General features: G+C 40.3%; 1 protein-coding gene across 2 annotated transcripts; it reads right to left on the bottom strand.

Moving 5' to 3' along the window:
- Positions 1-3,457: 3,457 nt before the first annotated feature.
- On the bottom strand, positions 3,458-18,910 carry rgs17 (regulator of G protein signaling 17). 2 transcript variants are annotated; one of them, XM_088421489.1, is made up of 6 exons: positions 18,762-18,910; positions 14,318-14,635; positions 11,285-11,415; positions 8,265-8,339; positions 7,945-8,197; positions 3,458-7,065 (listed from the first exon to the last, which is right to left on the bottom strand). In XM_088421489.1, exons 2-6 carry the CDS (start codon positions 14,318-14,320, stop codon positions 6,877-6,879), a joined length of 651 nt encoding a protein of 216 aa, XP_088277615.1. In that variant the 5' UTR covers positions 14,321-14,635; positions 18,762-18,910; the 3' UTR covers positions 3,458-6,876. The 2 variants fall into 2 exon arrangements, with proteins under 2 accessions (XP_088277615.1, XP_088277616.1); XM_088421490.1 differs by having other exon boundaries at positions 7,945-8,176.
- Positions 18,911-19,684: the final 774 nt, after the last annotated feature.

Genomic DNA, 19,684 nt, shown 5'->3' with positions numbered 1-19,684 from the left:
ATACCAAACGTTAGTTAACTGGCTGATCTTTCGCTTCCCGAAATCCACAAAACTAGAACGGGACGAAAGAATGACATTATCGACGTCAATAATGTGTCGACTTTAAGAAATTTGTGATAGGGAAGAAGTCTGCGATTACGATAAAAGATCGTTCCGTTAGAGAAGTCGTTTAGTAGTTGGTCTCGCGTTGTCGCCCGTATTCCGACAAAGTCAGAGTTTGTGCGACTTTGTTACAGTCGTCATCGTTAAAGGTGAGGTCTGCCACTTTTCCCTCAGAAATAAACGACGGACGTATACTAGATGAATCGTATTTTCAGCCGCCGATGATTTCAAGTTTCCTTTTTCAGCCTAAAGTCAATTAAACTGACACAAAATGTCCGAAAAAGGATGTTGTGTGAATGCGAAATGTGACGATGCTAGCAAGCGTCTGAGAGGTGCGTTGCTTAGTATGTAACTACTGTAAAGCATTTAATCGGGTCAAGAAAAAAGTTCTGCCTAGCTTTTACTACTTTCCTGGGATTACAGTCGAGACAAAAAGACTTAAAGAGGAAAGAAAATAACGTCACACACCAACTGTGTGTTGCAATGGCCAACTTCAAAATAAACACATCATATAACACATGGAGGACAATGAAATAGCTATAGCAGGCTTTTATTTTGAAGTCGACCCCCGTGGCTATGAAGAGTCCTTGCGGGTGGACACCATCATACCTAAAATATAAATAAATAAATAATTTAATGGCTGATTAAGGACGCTAAGAAATAGCTAATCAATTATGCTCTCATTGTACCAAATCTCCTGTGTTAGCGCTAGCTAATAACTTTAGATGTAGTGCACATGGTGCATTCAAACATAGTCAGACGCTTTTTACTAATCTACAAAAAATCCTTCAAATTATTTTGTTAAAACACTAAATAAGAATAAGATTTAGAATCATAGTAGTAGACGAAGATGAGCGATGACGAAACGGGATGCCCGATGGGAGGAGTTTATTTCTGAATGTTGTGTTTTACGAACATTTCTGAGGAAAAAGGGAGAGACCCATCCTTTGCAGATCTTATTTTCTAATCATTAAGAAGTCGTTGTTGCCGCCGTTCAGACTTCGTCAAAAAAGTCGTGTCATAAAATTATGTATATTCGGCTCTGTCGTCATCAGTAAAAACGTATTTTGTCGTTGTTAACTGTTAAGAAAGTTGTCGTTGGCAAGAATAAAGAATTCGTTGTTGTCGGTAAGAAATCGTTTTGTGCCCGAAAGTCGACGTTAAGAATGATGATTCTTCGAGATCTGTTACATGGTTAAAGTAGTTTTTTCTGTCCAAAGAATTTGTTGTTTGAATTGGTTTTGGCTTGTCGTTAATCCTTCAACCAGTGCACAAACTCATGCTAATGGACCAATCACGTTCGCATAAAGAGGCGCATTGTTATCATGTGACACTCAAGAATCATGTATGCTTCAGAAAAATACGAAGCCCTCAAAAGTTTTTTTTTTTTTAAATTGTCTGCATACTGCAGTACTTAAATACATACTCATACAGTATCGTTTGTAGCAAATAACTGAATTATTTCATTTATTTCGCAAAAAGCATGCTCAATAGAAAAAAAGACATTTCCCCATCAGGTAAATGTTGAAATTTCCGATTTCCGTCTGCGCTTTTTCCGTCATCTCTTGACTTTGAGGCTTAGGCATCGAAATCAATAAAGAGAAAAGTGATCGCCTAAAATCCGTTTATCGCACACCGGCCAAGCGAGGGCGTCAAAACTGTTAACGGCGGAGGAATGTCACCGCCCTGCCCGCGAATGGTGGCATTGCACGTCAATGAGAGAGGAAGCCAGAGCACGAGAAATAAAAGTGACGGATTTTGATGGTTTCAGGAGAAAACAAAAACCGGGCACCGTATACCAACATCAAGAAATCCAATTTATCGCTATAGCCCCAAATTGAGCCTCGTCACAAAAAACGTTTTAAAAAATGGCTCAAACTAGCTATGTGAACGATTCACGTCATTGACAATTTTTAGAGATTTATTGGAATCAAAAAGGGAAGAAAAAACAAAAAAGAAGCCCACTTCCGATGTATGTGCTCCCTCAGCAACGCTACTGCATCGGCACAGTGATTGTGAATGCGGCTACAAAGACGAGACGTTTGAAGGTCGTAAATCTAAGATGACATATTCTTAGTTGAAAGGAAAAAAAAAAAGGCATCACAAGAACTTGACTTTACAAGCTATTTGTTAACACGTTTCAGCCCTTCGAACCTTCCGTGGATGTAATTGTGACTGGGGATGGTTACAAAAAAACTTAATTTTGTTTTTACGAATAAAATCCCTCTGTTAGTAAACCGTACACAAGGCTAGCTATTTTTCTTCGCAAGACGCCAGCGCACTACCACATGTCAGACAACAAACATTTAAACGTTTTTGTAGCATTTGCTTTCCCGATATATTACTTGTCGTGTGTGTGTGCATATATATATATATATATATATATATATATATATATATATATATATATATATATATATATATATATATATATATATATATATATGTATATATATTAGGGTTTCCTCATATATATATGAATATATATATATATATATATATATATATATATATATATATATATATATATATATATATATATATATATATATATATTAGGGTTTCCTCATATATATATATATATATATATATATATATATATATATATATATATAATATATGTGTGTGTGTGTGTGTGTGTGTGTGTGTATAGGAATGTGCCCACCCCCCCAAAAAAACACATAAGAATCAGGATTTTCATTTCAACAATTCAGATTATGATGAAAAAAATAATACCTTAAGCTACATGCGTGTATTCTTAGACAGTAAATGAGACATGTTTTTCAAATCTTTCTAAACCGCTAGAGTCCGAAAGCTGAGAAGTATGAGGTTGGGGGCGGCATGGCTCGGCGGTAGAGTGGTCGTCTTCCAGCCGAGAGGCTGCGGGTTCGACTCCCCGACCATCAAGACCATGTCGAAGTGTCCTTGAGCAAGACACTGAACCCCCAGTTGCTCCTGACGCTGCGTCATCAGTAGCTAAATGACTAATTAGCATAAAGCACCTTGAGTACCCAAGGTAGAAACGCGCTATATAAGTAAAAGTCCATTTACCAGAAGCGCAGCTTTGTTTTGATACCACATATATTACGCTAGCTAGTGTGTGGGGGAGGGGGGTGCGTCGTAGTAACGTCGGGTGACGCAAAGAGGAAATGACGCATTGTTTGCGACATTAACGCAACTCGTGAAATGTTTACGCTAGCTAAACTAATCGTAAAACCAATCGGAATCAAATTATGAGTCAAAGAATTCCGACCCTAATATATATATATATATATATATATATATATATATATATATATATATATATATATATATATATATATATATATATATATATATATATATATAGATATATATATAGATATATAGATATAGATATAGATAGATATATATGTGTATATGTAGAACAAAAAGTAAATATACATTTTTGCTGAGTGAGATTGAAGAACTTCAGCAAAGGGCAATGTAAACCATGGTCCATCTTTTAACGGGAGCGGGCAGAACCTCGCCCTTTCCCAGCAACGCATTTGCATAGGCAAAAATGGGATTAGCCCTTAGACAGTGGTTTCCTGAATTATTTATAGAGATGCAAAAAATTCTAGTTCAAAATCAAAACAGACAAATCAACAACAACAGCAAAAGAATGTCTAGGCTAAGCTCTCTCGCGAACGCACCCCTTTCCCCGCACGCCGGCGCTCTTATACATTTTTATCTGTGCACATTTTGTCGTTTACAGTGTTAGGCTTCAAGTAGATCTACAAAAAACCGAGACGAAACGAAAGAACCCGACAACTAGATGCGAAATAAATTAACCGACATGAGAGGTAGTGAAAAGCCTACAGAGACGCTTGTTTTGTTTTCGTCAAAGGAAAAAATGATCATCGTAATAATAATACACGTGTAAAGTAAGGCCAAAGCTTTGCAAATCTCCTCCTTCTCGTCAAGACACTTCAGCTCGTAAAAAAACTGAAAATGAAGTGAAAATGGCTGAGCGCCGCCCCGCATTGCTTTACATGCTCATTGCTTGTAGAATCCACAGTTATTCAACACAAAACAAGCGCCTTGGCCGCGTAAAAGTCACAATAAGTTAAACGGGGGGCGGGGGGGGGGGGGACGCCGGTTTTCAAAAACTCTCCCAAGTCTTGAACCAAGCAGCCCGGCTCCCGAATGCTTTGAACGCGGCACCGAGCGCAGAAACTCACTTTATTTCAAATGTAAACTTGATTTTAATTGCACCATGTTTTTTTTTTTTTGTCTTTTTTGATCTGCTAAGTGGTGAAACATTCCCGCGCTAAATTGCGTTTCAAAGAAACGGACAAAATCTGTTTTCCTGAACGCAGATTTTTTTTTTTTTAATTCATTTGCATGCACAGCGAAGCGATAACCGACACTAATGTGTCCGCTTGCTTGAATTGTCAAAGGTTAAATATGTTCGAGTTTAGAGAAACCCGGGTGATAAAGAAGATGTTTACATTTGATTCTTGAGAAAAAAAAAGTTTTCTTTTCAATCTCAAAAACCATGTTTTTATTCTATTTGAATATCCAGCGGAACCTCCAAAGGCAAACTCTAATTTTCCAAATCACGCCATTTCTTCCGTGCCCCAAATAATTTTCCGGCTGTGATTTCAGGAACTAGTTGAAATTCCCGCAAAGGGAAGTTAGAACCGCTGTAAAAGACAGCAAAAATAAAGTAAAACTACTCACCCTTTGAAGGCTGACACAGCAGGAAGTTATCTGTAGAGCGCTATCGTCACCTAGGTGTCATGACCTCAAATTTAACAATGTGGTTAATACACACACACACATAAATATATATATATATATATATATATATATATATATATATATATATATATATATATTAGGGTTTCCTCATATATATATATTTCTTCATTTTAGGGAAAAAAAAGTCTCATATTAGGGGAATTACGGTACTTTGACTTAATAGGCAAAATTTGTCATATTTTTGGAAACTCCAATTTGATCCGCTTTTGGAGGTTCCACTTCAATTCACTAAAAAAATTATTTGTAGTCGGGTGAGGCTGGTGCGAAATTAAAAAATCATGTTCAATTCTACTCGCAGCAAGTTTGCCGTGTCGAGAAAGTGAACAACGACGACGTGACGTCAGCTACAAGCACTCAGATCTCCGCTCAATACGACACATGTCACGGAAGCGGGAGTTCACACATTCTCCCGTCCCATGACTGAATATTTTCAAAAGTTAATAAATTTTCAAAGACATTCCCTAATTTGGAATCCTTTCGGCAGTTTAAAATCTAACGTAGCAAGATAGCGACACAGTTGCTAGCTAGGCTAACTACAGTCCATCCAAATGCACTTTTTTTTTTTTTTTTTTTTTTTTGCTAGCCTGCCTTACAACGGCTCTCGACCAAAAATTGGCACGTCAACGTCAGGTAATAATATACACAGGTGGCAACAACGAGTCCTCCCACTTATCAACAAGTAATATCAGTTTTTGCTAACATTTTAGGACCTGATAGGTACGTCATCATCTATCTAGGTGTCAATATAATCAGTTAATTTGACAATAAACAAAAAAATCAATAGCATAATACTTCAGTCATGCACTTTCTACTGCATATCAACAGGCCGGGCAGGCCGAAAAAATTAGTTAGCGGGACGTTTGGCAAGAATCCGCCTCCCCATTTTGTCCCCTAAATTCTTTAGACACATGATCATGCATTTAAAGTTTGATTTTTTTCTTTTTCTTCTCCTTTTTTTTTTTTTTAAGAAAAGTAGACCAAAGAGAGTTACTAGCAAGCGGCTCTAGCGCCCACTGGGGGAGTCTTAGCATTGTTGCCTACTCGAAGTTTGCTGGCTAAAATGAGTTCTCTCCTTCTTAGGCCGTTGACATCATGTTTGGCACCACTTCACCTCACAAACAAACAAAAAAATTAAAGGCCGGAGGGGGCTCTAATCCCAGCGAGTCGGCGCCTGAATGTATGCTGCGTTACTATCACTTTTTATTTTTGACCTGTGCTTGTCAAGCTATGAGTGTACGAGGGGGGGGAAGAAGGCGATGACGGGGATTAACTATGGTTGCTTTTTGAGGGGGGTCGACAGCAGCGCCGCTTGCGCTGCCATTTTGTTTTCTCGTCTTTTCAAAATACGCGTGAAGGCATTGTTGAGTTACATGTAGCTGCCCAACCGCAATTCTAGCCCTTACTTCTCCCACGTAAAGAAGGAAAGTGCTCGGATGGACGGATGGATTGAAAAACGGACGGCTGTTGCTTCTTCCACGTGGACGCCTCCCCGCCAATAAAACTACTTGTTTTCCTTTCTCGGAAAAAAAAACAAAACAAAACAAAAATGGTTGCAGTCGTTGGCATGAGACGGCCTTCTCATTAGCTCAGTGTGATACCGGGGAGGAAAAAAATAGGTTAGGAATTAAAAGTGAGGTGTCAATATTACAGTACAGGGATAGTTGGCGTTTCCATTCGCTTTCTTACTTCCTTGTCCTGAGGAGTCCACAGTCTAACGTGACCATCGAGACATCTGCGCTCGCGAAAACAATCAGCGGCCGGCAAAGGCGGCCTCGTCAAATTTGACCTAAAAGCAAGCGGCGAACTCATGTCGCCGGCTAGAAATTGCTTGAAAAATATAAATAAGAACAAGAACCAGCTATCTCGGATGTCATTCAGTCTTTTTGCGATAAAGGAAAGAGTTTGTTTTTTCCAAACCGGACTTCTGGCACCATAGTTGACGTAGTCGTCTCGATGGAGGGCTTCGAGGGCAAGGTGGGGCGCGGGTCTTTAGGTGTCGAGGCAGGTGCGCCTCCTGTTGGCGAGGAGGTCTCTGTAAACGGTGGAGTTGAGGAAGCGGGGGAAGGAGTCTCGGTGCATCAGCGTGTAGATTTGGAGCTGCGCCTCCTCGTACATCAGGCTGCTGGGCTCGGCCAGGCTCTGGTTGATGCCCTCGCGCACTCGTGAGTCCAAGCTCACCTGCGGCGCAGGAGAAGAAGAAAATGGTTGACCGTGGTTGGGCAAGAAACGTTTAGGGACAGTGAGTGTCTTACTAGCGTCATACGTGGGCTCCCTCTAGTGGTATGCGGAAGAACTACTGCCAGAGTGTTATTACATTACATACATTGTAAGCTTTATTTGGGCCAAAGAAAACATTTGCAAGCGTCTGCTTTTACTTTGATGAGCAATAATCAAGATTTTTGCAGAATTTTTTGACTTGTTACAGACCAAAACAGCAAACGTTTCATAGATAAATAAAAAATTGCAGTGTCAATTTGAAAATGTGTGACTTTTTGATATAGGGATGGAAATTATTAAATGTCTATTACAAAATCAGATTCAGTGATTAATCAACAAAAATGATAGATGAATCGATTATTGAAATAGTAGTTACTTGCAGCCCTATAAATTATGATTTAGAATTGTCCAATATCACTTTTTTCGTATTGATACTAGTACGAGAACCACAAGTACAGATACCACAAGCACTTTTGATTCAGCCCCCCCACACACAAAATTTAAAGATAAGTTTAAAATACTTATTTATTCCAATTTCCAATAAATCATTTTTTCTTAACATTGCATGGAATTAATTACACTTTGTTTTCTTATAATTTGTCATTCCTCATTTGTGATTGTAAAAGTGAACCAAGACAGCAGTTGATACTAGAATCGGCTTCCAAAGTGAGTATTGATACCTTGAAAACCTTTTGGGGGGGCCATATTGCACACCCGTGTGTAATCTGCTGTTTGGTAATCCTAATGCTTATGTATAAAATATAACGAACAAATAAACATTTTCAGGTCAGAGTTCAACCGAATGAGCACCCTTTAACACAGAAATACCAAAGTCCAAACCTCTTTCGGCGACAGTATGGAGACGTAGTCCTCATATATGATCCTGGCCTTCTCGTCCACAACCGAGGGTTCCGTCTCCTTCTTCAGCTCGTCGCAGGCCAACCAAAAGAGGAGGTTGTCCTCGCTGTACTCCGACCTCAGGAATTCCCGGAAGATCTCCCGGCCCTCCAGCGATCGCAGCATCATCTCGAAGCTCCGGGACCACGACAGCACCTCGTCCAGGCTGGGGTGTCTGCGGCGGCGGAGGGACACGCTCCAGATCAAGACAACGCGGCGACGGTGAAGACCCAGAGTCATGGCTGACGTGCCGGAGGACTTACTGTTCTTCTGCAGCTTCAATACTGTCCATCTTGGTGCAGGTCTGGCGTTCGCTTCTCTCCAACCTGTCTTCACTCCTGGACGGGAGGCAAGAGGAAGATTCTTACTCACAGAAATGTTTGAAATTTGGATATGCTCTATATGTTTCAATTTTGAATGGAGTTTTATATAAGTTTAATATTTAGTTGAATCATAGTTCTTTTCTGGGGCGGCTTGGTGGAGCAGTGGTAAGCACGTCCGCCCCACAGGAACCCGAGTTCAAATCTGTCTCGATCCGGCCGTCCTGTGTGGAGTTTGGATGGTCTCCCCAAGCCCATGTGGGTTCTCTCCGGGAAATCTGGAGCCAGCCACTACTGTAGCTTCTATTCTATGAGCCTTATAATGCGGTGCGCTTTATATATGAAAATAGTTTTAAAATAGGCCATTCATTGAAGTTGCACCTCATCATCCGGTGTGTGGTATTGTGTGGAAAATATGGTACGTGAACTAAACGTTTCATAACAAGCAACCTTTGGCAACCTTTCTTTTTGTTTACTCTTGCTTTCTGATTATGTAACAGTTTCTTTCTTATAGGTCTGAGCCATAAATCAAATGAGAAAAATTAGGAAAAAAAAAAAAAAAAAAAAAGAAACACTGAATTGCGCATGCTATGCATAAAGACCAAAGTAATTTAAAACAGTAGATATTTTTGTTTGAACATTTTAATATGATGTGATGGATAAGTTAATAATAAATACATTGTGTTTAGTGCAACAGTTAAAATAATAAACACCCAGGATGTAGCTTTTTGGCCATATCACTCAGCCATAAGTTGTCAGTAATATGTCAACATTAATATGTTTTCTGTCTGAATTTTAATAAGTGGCCTTATTATGGCCTGCTGTCACTAAGAGAAGTACTGCAAATGTTTGACTGAACATATAGTTGTGCAAATGTGCTGAGCCAAGTCAGTCCGTTAGCTTGTGATCAAGGAAAAACAACGCTTGTATTATTTGTTGCCTGCCATTAATGCTAGCGTACAATGCAAGCATTCAGACTTACATTTCATGCTAGTTGAACAAAAAAAAAAGTGAAAAGACAAAGAACTAACCTACTAGCTTGTGTGTGCATTTTGGAGCATTGTGCATGTATTTAACGAAAGAGGTTAGGGTTAGGGGTTAGGGTTTTCTCATTTCATCCTGGTCTTACATTTTTGTTTGGTGATTTTTTTATTTTTTATTTTGGTGTCCATGTGGTGAACTTTTGCATGACATGAATGAAGAGAGGCAGGCTGCACTTCAAATGGTAGGGTTGCGTGTCTATTTTTCTTTTCATAATCTAAGAAAGGAAATACTGTCCAAAGGCTGCCAAAAGTTTTCCCCGCGACACGGAAAAAAAAAAAAACAACGAAAAAAAGCATACTATAATTCTTGGTTTGTATCGTGCGGCTATTAATCAAGCCGGGTGAGATGCGTGTGAGCCTCAAGTGAGCGAGACAATCTCCAGTAAACATTGCCACACATCCAATGAACAATGAGCTCCTGTCAAGGCGCTAAACACACATGCTTGCCTCCCTCCGTCCAGCGCGGCTGTCACACTCGCCCTGGTCCATAATGCAACAGACACTGCGCCGTCTATTTTTGTCCCACCATGGAGGATCTCTGCTTCCTCTCGCCGGCTCTTGTCAAAGTCCCCATTGTGCTGCCTCTAATAGGGTAAGCGGGCCGCAGCCCCCGGGCGCCCTCACAATACGGCTAAATATACAGCCTGTTCTTCACAGCTGTTTTGCATGTGATGAGAGGATGGAAATAGAAGAGGATTGTATGATGGCGAGTGAGGACCCGGTTAGCGAGGAGGGGGCAAGCGAGATGGGGAGGTTTGATAGACAAGGGGGGAAAAAAAAAAGGTGACCATCGGCACAGGGGGAGGAAAAAAAAGATTCACATGGAAGTGGTTGAAATGTCGGCTTGCAGGGAGACTCCTTCCGGGCCTGACTAGCTGCCAGCCTGCCAGCACTTCAGATGGAGTGCCGCGACAGAGGCCGCGCATTCACCATTCACTGGCCCACAACGGACATTCATTCATCGCCGTCTTGGCCAAACGTGCGGCCCTAGTGAGGAAGCTGCAGGAGCCTGCGTGCCGCTGATTGACACGCTTGCTGCCTTGCTAAGGGGAAACCCGATGAGGCGGGTCTTCGTGCTTGCAGGGCTGGGTTTCAATTGATTTTCGGAGGGGTGAGGCTAGGAATGAAATGAGTTCTCGAGTGATGTGAGTACCTTGGTAAAAAAAAAAAACAATGAAAAAAAAAATGTCCGCAAGTGCACTGTCGGGAAGAAACCTTTTGTAAACACCACCCAAAACAATTTTTTTTTTCTCCATTTTTCTACCTACATTCAAAATGAATCTAATGTCTGTATGCTGTGTTGCCCCGTGTGCCAAGTTTTTGCCAGGTCTTGGGTGATTTTTAAAAAAATTATCTTTCTTTTTTTGAGTTTATTATTAATACTTGTAACTATCAAGCCTTGAAGCCTTGTTTATATACTGCTTGTTTAAAAAAAGGGCGACAAATAGACATCACCAAACATGATGAATAATCGTGATCTCAATATTGACCAAAATAATCGTGATTATTATTTTGGCCATAATCGTGCAGCCCTAGTATAGTATATTTGTTACTTTTCAGCAAAAAGTTTAAACAATAAAAATTGCAAATTCATGCCTCATTATAAGAAACGGGTCAATTTCCCCCAAACAGGTTGCTGCCAATTTTTTTAAGAAAAGAGGTTTATATGAGAAAAAAGTTGGGCTGAAACTTGGCCCTACATTGGCGGTGTTTCTTTAGCGGAAGGCTTGTGATTGTCCGCACTTAAGCCTTCGGCAATTTGATGATGTCCTTTCTAACAGCTGCCATTAAAAAGAAACCCCCATCCAAAAGCTTAAATTAGATGCTTGTCTATCTTTCAGGGGGCATGTTGATTTCCACCCAGACAAATGCATTTGTTGTGGGAGGGGACAACCTTGGATGGAGAAGCAAAGGACCTACCATAGACACTTGCAGCAGCCGCACCAGCAGAGGCAGCAGGTGTTGGGTCGGGGCTGTCCGGGGACCTGTGGTGGGGCCTCGATGTGCGCCGCCTGCCTTTTTCTCATCTCCACTCCACTCACACTCCGGGGCTTTGGAGCAAAAGGAAAACACAAAACACACGTTACTCGAGAAAAGTTCAAAATTTGTCATCGATCACTGTAATGCGCCAAATATAAAATGCACCCTTAATTTTGGGGTCAAATTCTGATATTTTCTACGTTATCGTGTACTGTATAAGACGCACCGACACTTTGGCAACAATGTAAAAACTATAGCAAAACGGAACAAATCTCACAATAGATATGACAATAAATCTCTTGAATCTTGAACGGACTCGGCCGTTGGTTCAGTCCGCTCGCTTCTTTTATCAAAAATAATGTCATAACAACCTCAGCTAACACGAGCTGCTGTTAGCTGCAACAGGAACTGATTTATTATTGACCGTCATATTTTTTGTGGGCGAAACAAAAAGAACTGTTGATATTCATGAAAATGTTGAATATCTGCATCAAAAATGGGGTTGATTCTCAGAAATCTAAGGTCTTAATCCAACTCAGATCTGTGAGTTCCGCCATCACTACGTACTTAAGTCAGCCGACCAGATGCTAGTAGCGTTATTCTATGGACTATGCGGAGGCTCGGGAAGTACAACTTAACAACCCTCTGTAGTTAATAAAAGTTGCATGACGGCAACAGCCGAAGCCGCTAACACATTAATGCACTTGACTTGAAAAAAAAAAAAAAAATCACTCGAGTTCAAGCAGAGTTGTCTCTATTTAACGTCCAAGGATGATTTGGGCGCACGCTGTGTTCCACCTTGTAGACGCCTCAGAGCCCTGACCACGGTCGCCTGGGGGTTTCCCCTGACATTTCACATGCTTGGAAAGTGGACGTGAGCGAGGCCTTGGGTTAGAAGTGGGGGCGGGGGGGTAGAGAGACCCACTTGAACATCACACTGCAGCCTTTCTTTCTAGGCCGGATTGCAGCGAGCACTGCGGGCTAATCTAAACAAAATACCTCTCTCTAAGAAGTCATTTCAAGTGCTTCGGACAATAACGCACAGTGCCGATTTGTGATTTCATTTCCGAAGCGCCCGGCGAGCGAGGCGGCCAAGTGGCGGGTTGGCTGCGAGCTAAAGGGACCTGGGAAAGCCTCCTCGAGCTGTTGAGCGAACGGCGCTCTCACAGATCCGGGTTGTTACATCACAATTCCTGCCATTAATCTCACAAAGAAGGTGAAATCTAGCTGAATTTCATCATAATTGCAGCTGATGGGGAAAAAAAAAGAAATAAAGTGCCTACCTGCTAATATTAAACCCGTCATTAACGCTTCAGATATGAAAAAGAGCCTCGCAAATCTATTCTTCGCGGAGCATCTCGTCTCCTTCGTCCCGCTCCAGCTGGTCTGCATCTGGACAACAGACGGACGGGAACCTAAAGCCAAGAGCCGTCTGATATGTAAATGGAATCGCCTTGGAAAGTGCATCGGTTATTCGGCAACCAGGCAACCGGCCCATGTATGTAAAAAAATAAACCCCTGCAAAATAAAACGGCCCGGCTGGATGCAAATGACAGCTTTGTTGTGAGGGTGAAGAGGGGAGGCCGCATTGACGGCACTTGCAAATTCTGCCATGAAAATAAAAACGCCGCAGCAGGAGCATAAAAGCGTCACTTGTGGGAGGTTTCTGCCGCTTCAGGAAGTGCCACTAGCAAGCCACTTGGCCGGAACGATTTCCGGAAAAGATTGAATTCTGGTTTTCCTGGCTTTCGTCGTGTGATATTCGCAAGCCGAACTTAGATTTGTTGTTATCTGGGTAAATGTGATTGCGCTTTCAGTTGACGGTATTTGGCAAAATGTATTCTAAAGGTATTCATTAGGGCCTGAACAATCAATCAGCGGGCTGTTAAAAATCGGTCAATTATGGCCATCCAAACATGGGCAAAAAAATAATTGCACAAATGGCTAATATTTGATTTGACCTTACTGTACTCTCATAATTTCCAGCAGTTGTATACAAGTTATGCTGGTGTCGTTATTTACAACACATAAACCCATATCACATACCGTATTTTCCGCACTATAAGGCACGCCCTCAATTAATGACATATTTTAAAACGTTTTCCACATATAAGGCGCACCGGATTATAAGGCGCACTCTCAATTAATGACATATTTTAAAACTTTTTCAATCACAACATAGTTATACTCAAAGTAATAACGATAATAACTCAAAAAATAACTCTAAACTCTCAATAGCAGAATAAGACAATGTCAATATGAACAACCTTGTTCAACTGTAAACACACAAAAGAAACAGGTAAAGCTTACTTTATCACTTCATTCCCCATCTACCAATCCCAATCTCAATATTGATCCACATATGAGGCGCACCTGATTATAAGGCGCACCATCATCTTTTTTTTAAAAAAAATAAGGCTTTTAGGTGCGCCTTATAGTGTGTAAAATACGGTACTTTTATCATTAAGTATAAATCATGTCCATAACAAAACAACAAACAAACATTTTTATCAAACAATGGCAATATGACTTTAGTAGCAATTACTATTAATGTTAATGTTACTTTATTATTAGATAGATGAGACATCCAGCTGCATTCGAACACATCATATGCCTCATTCCAAGTTAGCAGCTAGCGGAGACTTGTAACATCACTCACTCATTAATTGACTGCAGCCTATAATCAACAGCTCAGTACTTATTCTTTGGCGTTTTAAAAAATAAATCCACAGCATTATATAAAAAAAAAAAATCTTAGCATTTAATACTTGCGCGGTATTTTGGTCATTTTAGTGAAGTGGTTGTGCCATGTTGAGATTTGACATGTCAGTGTTTGGATAAAATTTCAGCTGCCAAAGGTTTTCAATCAATGCTTTCCCTTTGTTGTAAAATACCATCGGTGCGTCAAAATATGACTTCACAACAGCAAAAACCAAAACAAAAACAACATCTGGGTTCACGGCACCACCTTACCATGAATTAGTGAGTTCTTGAAAGCAGGTCAGACAGAATGGTCATGGCGTGAGGTAATCAGTTGCTGGAGCGTCTGATATGGGCTAACGGACCGCCTTTGTCGCTGGTGGGAGGCTCGAGGCAAGGCGAGCTGGTCGTTTTTTTTGTTTTTTTTACCAAGAGCAGCAGCAATAAGTGATTTCACCATCCCTGACCTGAAACGGTCAGCAAAAGCTTCCTGGAGTCACAAGCGCTCCTTGGGATTCCCTGGCCGGCTCGCCCTCTGGGCTCGCTCCGATCTCAGCCAATGGGTCCTTTGTGGACTCGGAAGTACAGCATCTGAGGAGGGGGAAAGGAAAACATGAGCCAGAGCGCATTTGATAACCAATGCTGGCTTATCGGCCGGAGCAATCAAATACGGAATAATCGAGAGACTTGTAACTAGATTTAGGCCAATCTGTTGCACAACCAACGCGGCTCTTTTTGTCATCTGCTTGTTTGTTTAAAAGCAAAAACTCCTCAAGAAATTTCCACAAAATCTTCACTCGCTCTTGATCGCTTTGGTAAGGTGATTTTATACTGATTTCTAAGTTACAAAGTGGTTTAGCGCCGGTCCAATCAGAAAGAAATAAGTGCATTTTTTTCATTTTTAAATGATATTTTCCTTTTATACCATCTCATTTTCGAAGAAACAGAACGTAATTTCATGTTTGGGTGGCGGTAGCCACATAATTGTGACACCAAATTTTCATTGCCTGCAGTTAACCGCTCTGGTCTTTGACCAGTGAAACTAATTACACAGTGTGAATGGAGCGTTGTAAACGCTAACCTTCTGGCAAGTTCATAACGTTTTTTTTTTTCCCATCTTCACAAACTTTCTTCTATTCATAAGTTTTTTTTTAAACCAAGTGGGAGATGGCATTAAAAAAAAACAAAACAAAACTGAGAATGACAGGTGATTTTCGCCAGGACAAACATCAGAATCCACCAAACAAAATTAAGGAGTAAGTCCGGTTTCTTTTCTTTTTTGTTTTGCAAGATATGCTGAAAAATAGCCCGGGCCGCCTTTCGCTGCTTCAGCCGAACACCCAAGCGTGCAGTCAGTAACGACGCCATTTTGCTGCATTTCCTCCCAGGAAAGGAAACTGACCAAGTGTGAAACAGCTACCCCGATGTCTGGATTTCAGAAAATGTGCTTTTCAATGAAATCTGACACAGACTGACAAAGTGAAAAAGATAGATGATTAATCATTTGGGCCCTAATTAATTGTAGATGGACAGATGTTTTTTTTCAGCGACCAAGTCAAGGAGACCGATATTAATTTTGTGTAAGTCGGAAAATATTGGCATGAGAGGAAAAAAAAATCAACGGCAGTTAACTTTTTCGACAAATTTGGACGGTTTTAAATAACCGTGACTTTAGGCATCTCTCGGCTCAAGGGGGTGAATTAGCCGCCGAAATCCACTGCCTTCCACCGTCAAAAATGTCTTCAAGTCAAGCGCGAGCTACACACCAAAATCCTGTGTTATTTTGAAAGCTCTCTCACTTGATAGGTCCAGTGGCCATGCAAAAACATTTTTCTAAACTGGACAACCAAAATGTTGCCACACAGATGATTTCAAAGTAATCTGAGCATCGTGCATTTCTCCTCTTCAAATAATAGCGAATTGCAAACAAAGTTTAGGTGCATACCGCCACCTACTGTATGAGAGTTAGCACTCACTCCTATCCATCAATCTCGATGCACTCCATTACAATTCTGGCTCAAGAAACAGTACCCTCCAAAAAATTGAAAAGAAAATACATCTCGAAATGAATCTTGTGGCATTTGATCTCGTTTGATCTCGTGAGATCTCGTCCCATCCCTAATATATATATATATATATATATATATATATATATATTACACTCACACTCGTGGAAAACACATATTGAGTGTATTTTTGAGCATAATTTTTGTGGAAATGGTCCCGTGACTGTCAGTATATGTGTATTTTTGCTATTATCGTGAATAGTGCGTGTCCACTGCACTTATTTGGCATCATTCATCATTCTGTTCAGTGTGCTTATTTTGCCTTGAAGATGTTTTACGATCCGACCTCGAGGCTCACGAGGCCTTCTACCGTACACACAGATTTGAGTGTGACTTTTAGCGCCACGGGCGTGTGAGCGTTATGCTATTCTTTTCAGGGCGATTGTTTTGATGACGCGAACGTAATTGCTCGCATACTGTAGTAACCTTGAAACAACGGAGTCGAATCATTATGAAACGAAAACGGACGAATAGTAAATACAATTGAAAATCACAACACGCAAAACTTTATGCGAAATTAACCCCTGAGTGTCCATAGGCATTAGGTCAAACTTTGCTATGAAATACAGTAAATCCCATTTGCAAGTATTTGGGAATAAACACATTTGGACCTCTACCTGTTTTGACAATCTATAGTAATTTTTAGCCTCCCTCGATTATGTTTTTTAATGCTTTTCGTGAGATGTATCAATGGCTCAAATCAGGTCAAAATTGACACCAAGGGGATAAAAAAGTTCTCATTTCATGCATTGACTTTCAAATCTTAGCATAGTCATCTTCGTCAAGTCCTTATTTCTGGAGGAGGGCGCGGAGGGCGGCTGCCGTCATATGACACAACATGCCGGCCCGATAATATTCCGACAATACAAGCGCTCCTCAAATATATCCACTGGCTCCAGATTAAACCCAAAAAACACAAGTCTTCCTTGTATGGTAAAACAGGCCATGAAGAAGGATTTTGCACAGCCCGCGTGCAAAGATAAGCTTCTTCTTTTTGTGCGTGGCAAAAGTTCCCAAGAGGAAGACGGGCCACCGAGAGGCTTTAGCGACATGCTTCCTCAAATTAAAAAAAAAAAAAAGGCTGAATGACAGACAGGAACTAAGAAGTTTCACACTGTCAAGTATGGCTTCCCAAATTTAGTGGGTGATTTGGTATGAAGTAATCATACAAGTTCACTTGGATTAAAAAAAGAAAATCCACATAAAAAAAAGCTTTTGTGCCTCCTTTTTTTAGTTTGTTTCTTTTGTCAAAAAAAAAAAGAAAAGACATCAAATTTGAATTTTTTTGTGAGGTCTAACTCAAAAGGAGGAAAAATTGAAAGGTAAACCTTCAACTAACTCATAGCCATAAATACAAATCCACAAAAAGTTTTAATTTGTTTTTTAATTGCTTTTATTCCCTTTTTTTAATTTGTTTCTTTTGTCAAAATAAATAAATACAGAAAATGTATACTTTGTCAGGAAAAATATCGAGAAAAATTGCAAGGTAAACGTGCAACAAAGCTATAGTCATAAATGAAAATTCATAATAAAAAAGTTTTAATTTTAAAATTATTTTTACCTTTTAGTTTGTTTCTTTTGTGAAATTAATACTTTTTTGACAGATCCAACTTAAAAGGAAGAAAAATACAAAAAAAAATATTGTGGGGTAAACCTGGAATAAAGTCATGGTCATAAATGAAAATCCACAAAAAAAAAAAAGATTTTATTTGCTTTTGTTACCGTTTTATGGTTTGTTTCTTTTACCCCAAAATTATATATACAGGAAATTGATATTTTTTTGGTCGGGTCCAACTTAAAAGGAGAAAAAAATATAAAAAAATATTGCAAGGTAAACTTGCAATAAAGTCATGGTCATAAATGAAACTCCAAAAAAGTATTTTTAATTGCTTTTGTTACCTTTTTTTTAGTTTGTTTCTTTTGTAAAAAAAAAAAAAAAAAAACATACAGAATATGTATTATATTTTTTCGTCTGGTCCAACTTAAAATGAGGAAAAATATTAAGAAAAATTGTAAGCTAAACCTGCAATGAAGTTATAAATGAAAATCGACCCCAAAAAATGTTTAAATTATTTTTTTTAATTGCCTTTATTACCGTAGTTTCTCTTGTAAAAATAATAATAAAAAATACAGAAAATGTACACATACAGTAAATATATTTTTTACTGTATCTGTAACCCCCAAGGAAATTGAAAATGAGTGAGTGGAACCAGGAAGTGTGATAAGAACCTGAACCATGGAATAAGGACTCTATTCTGGCCACCCAATTGTGTTAAATAAAAAAAAAAACATGGAGGTTCATTAGGTGCTTTCGGTGGATATGTTCCTTCAACCTCAAGGCCCCCGTTCGCCCCCGGGAAACTCCAACTATTCCGACCACCGTTAGCTCCGCCGGCTAGCCGCCGCCGCGAAGCCATCGGAGCGGAGCCGCCGTCGGAGCCCAAAAGCTGTCAAGCTAGCCGGCGACGGCGCCGTCGTTATCGCTCGCTAGCCGCCCGAGAGCCGCTATCTCGGCGAGGAGGCGGAGGGAGATGAGCGTCGCGAGCTAGCTAGCTATGCTAACCGCCGAAGCTAGCTCCCCCTCCGCCGCCGCCGTCGCCGGTGCGTGTGCCCCCGGATTCGGAGCGCGTCCGAATAAAGCGTCGTCTTACCGCTCGGCGTCCGCGTGTCAGTGTCCCGGGGTGGTGGGTGCGCACACGACGGTGTCCCGACGCCCGTCGGAGGGCATCGTTAATGGGGATTTGGCCGCGGAACGTCCATCGCCGCCGTTTTTGCGTCCATCCGCCCCACTTCAGCATCGAACGCCGCCGAGCCCCTGGATGCACTGCGCATGCGCGCTGCTCTCTGGCTCCGCAGCCCATCATCGTCCCAGATGTTTGGGGCCCGGTACCCCCTGCGCGAAAATAGGACCGAGCTTGGATTGTCCTTGACATTCGTATGTCGAGGCGATACAGTGAACCCCCGCGCACTCGCGGTTAGGCATCCGCGGATTCATCCATTGTCATGTTTTTTTTTTGGTGTAGTACCAGTCAAAAGTTTAGAAACAACCGTTATACCCCCCCTCATTATTTACAACGTGTATTTGTTTGTTTATTTGGTTGTATGGATCTCCATTGGTTGATACCAAGGTAGCAACTTGTCTTCCTGCGTTCAACTACTTCAACATTCGAATACACATGAGTTTATACAATAAAAAGAGAAACTAAAAATCAAACACAACCAGATTAAACAATAGTTGATACCAAGGAAGCAACTAGTCTTCCTAGGGTAAAAATTTAAAAAATATATATACATATTATATATATTTAATATTTATAAATTATAAAAGTAAAAATAAAACCTAAAAATAAAGACACACATGACGGTAAACATAAAAAGTCAAATTAAAAATAAGACGATGAGATTAAACAATAAAGACACAAGAGAATATTGTAGTTTAATAATTAAGCCATCACCCTTATGAATAATATTGATGGTGTTATTTGATTCTTAAAAAAATCAAAATAGTATTTTATTATTTTGATTCTTCAAAACCGGCTCGTTTCACCTTTTGACTCCTTTTGTACATACATTT

This window comes from Hippichthys cyanospilos, chromosome 8 (assembly GCF_059441005.1).
Source record: "Hippichthys cyanospilos isolate Australia breed blue-spotted pipefish chromosome 8, RoL_Hcya_1.0, whole genome shotgun sequence".
NCBI classification, from domain to species: domain Eukaryota; kingdom Metazoa; phylum Chordata; class Actinopteri; order Syngnathiformes; family Syngnathidae; genus Hippichthys; species Hippichthys cyanospilos.
Note: the sequence above shows the minus strand (reverse complement) of the source record. Positions and strands in the feature narration are given on the sequence as shown.